Source organism: Coturnix japonica, unplaced genomic scaffold, assembly GCF_001577835.2.
Source record: "Coturnix japonica isolate 7356 unplaced genomic scaffold, Coturnix japonica 2.1 chrUnrandom511, whole genome shotgun sequence".
Taxonomy (NCBI): domain Eukaryota; kingdom Metazoa; phylum Chordata; class Aves; order Galliformes; family Phasianidae; genus Coturnix; species Coturnix japonica.
Genome location: NW_015439899.1, coordinates 8,650 through 9,072, shown reverse-complemented (window position 1 = coordinate 9,072; position 423 = coordinate 8,650). Strand labels below are relative to the sequence as shown.

Sequence of the window (423 nt, the reverse complement as noted above, 5' to 3'; positions counted from 1 at the left end):
CCAGCCCCATAACCACCCCCCCCCCCTTTCTAGGTGGCCGCCTGATGCACGACCCCTTCGCCATGCGTCCCTTCTTCGGCTACAACGCGGGCCGTTACTTGGCCCATTGGCTTTCAATGGGGGAAAGAAGTGGGGCCAGGCTCCCCCGTATCTTCCACGTTAATTGGTTCCTCCGTGATAACGAAGGTGGCTTCGTTTGGCCGGGATTCGGTCACAACGCTCGTGTCTTAGCTTGGATCTATGGGAGGATCCAAGGGAAGGACACGGCCCGCCCCACACCTATAGGGCTGGTGCCTAAAGAGGGTGAGTTGGATCTCAATGGGTTGAAGGGGGTGGATTATGGGCAGTTGTTCCCTATGGAGAAGGAGTTTTGGGTGGAGGAATGTAAGGAATTAAGGGATTATTATGGGGAGAATTTTGGGG

The 423-nt window shown here is 55.8% G+C and overlaps 1 protein-coding gene across 1 annotated transcript in view; it reads left to right on the top strand.

Moving 5' to 3' along the window:
- LOC107307214 (phosphoenolpyruvate carboxykinase [GTP], mitochondrial) overlaps positions 1 to 422 on the top strand; it is a gene marked incomplete at its 3' end in the record, with an annotated part of 25,771 nt that extends 25,349 nt beyond the window's left edge. Inside the window, exon 6 of the mRNA XM_032441715.1 lies at positions 34 to 422. Coding sequence (XP_032297606.1) covers positions 34 to 422 — 389 coding nt within the window. The remainder of the gene's footprint in view (positions 1 to 33) is intronic.
- Position 423: the final 1 nt, after the last annotated feature.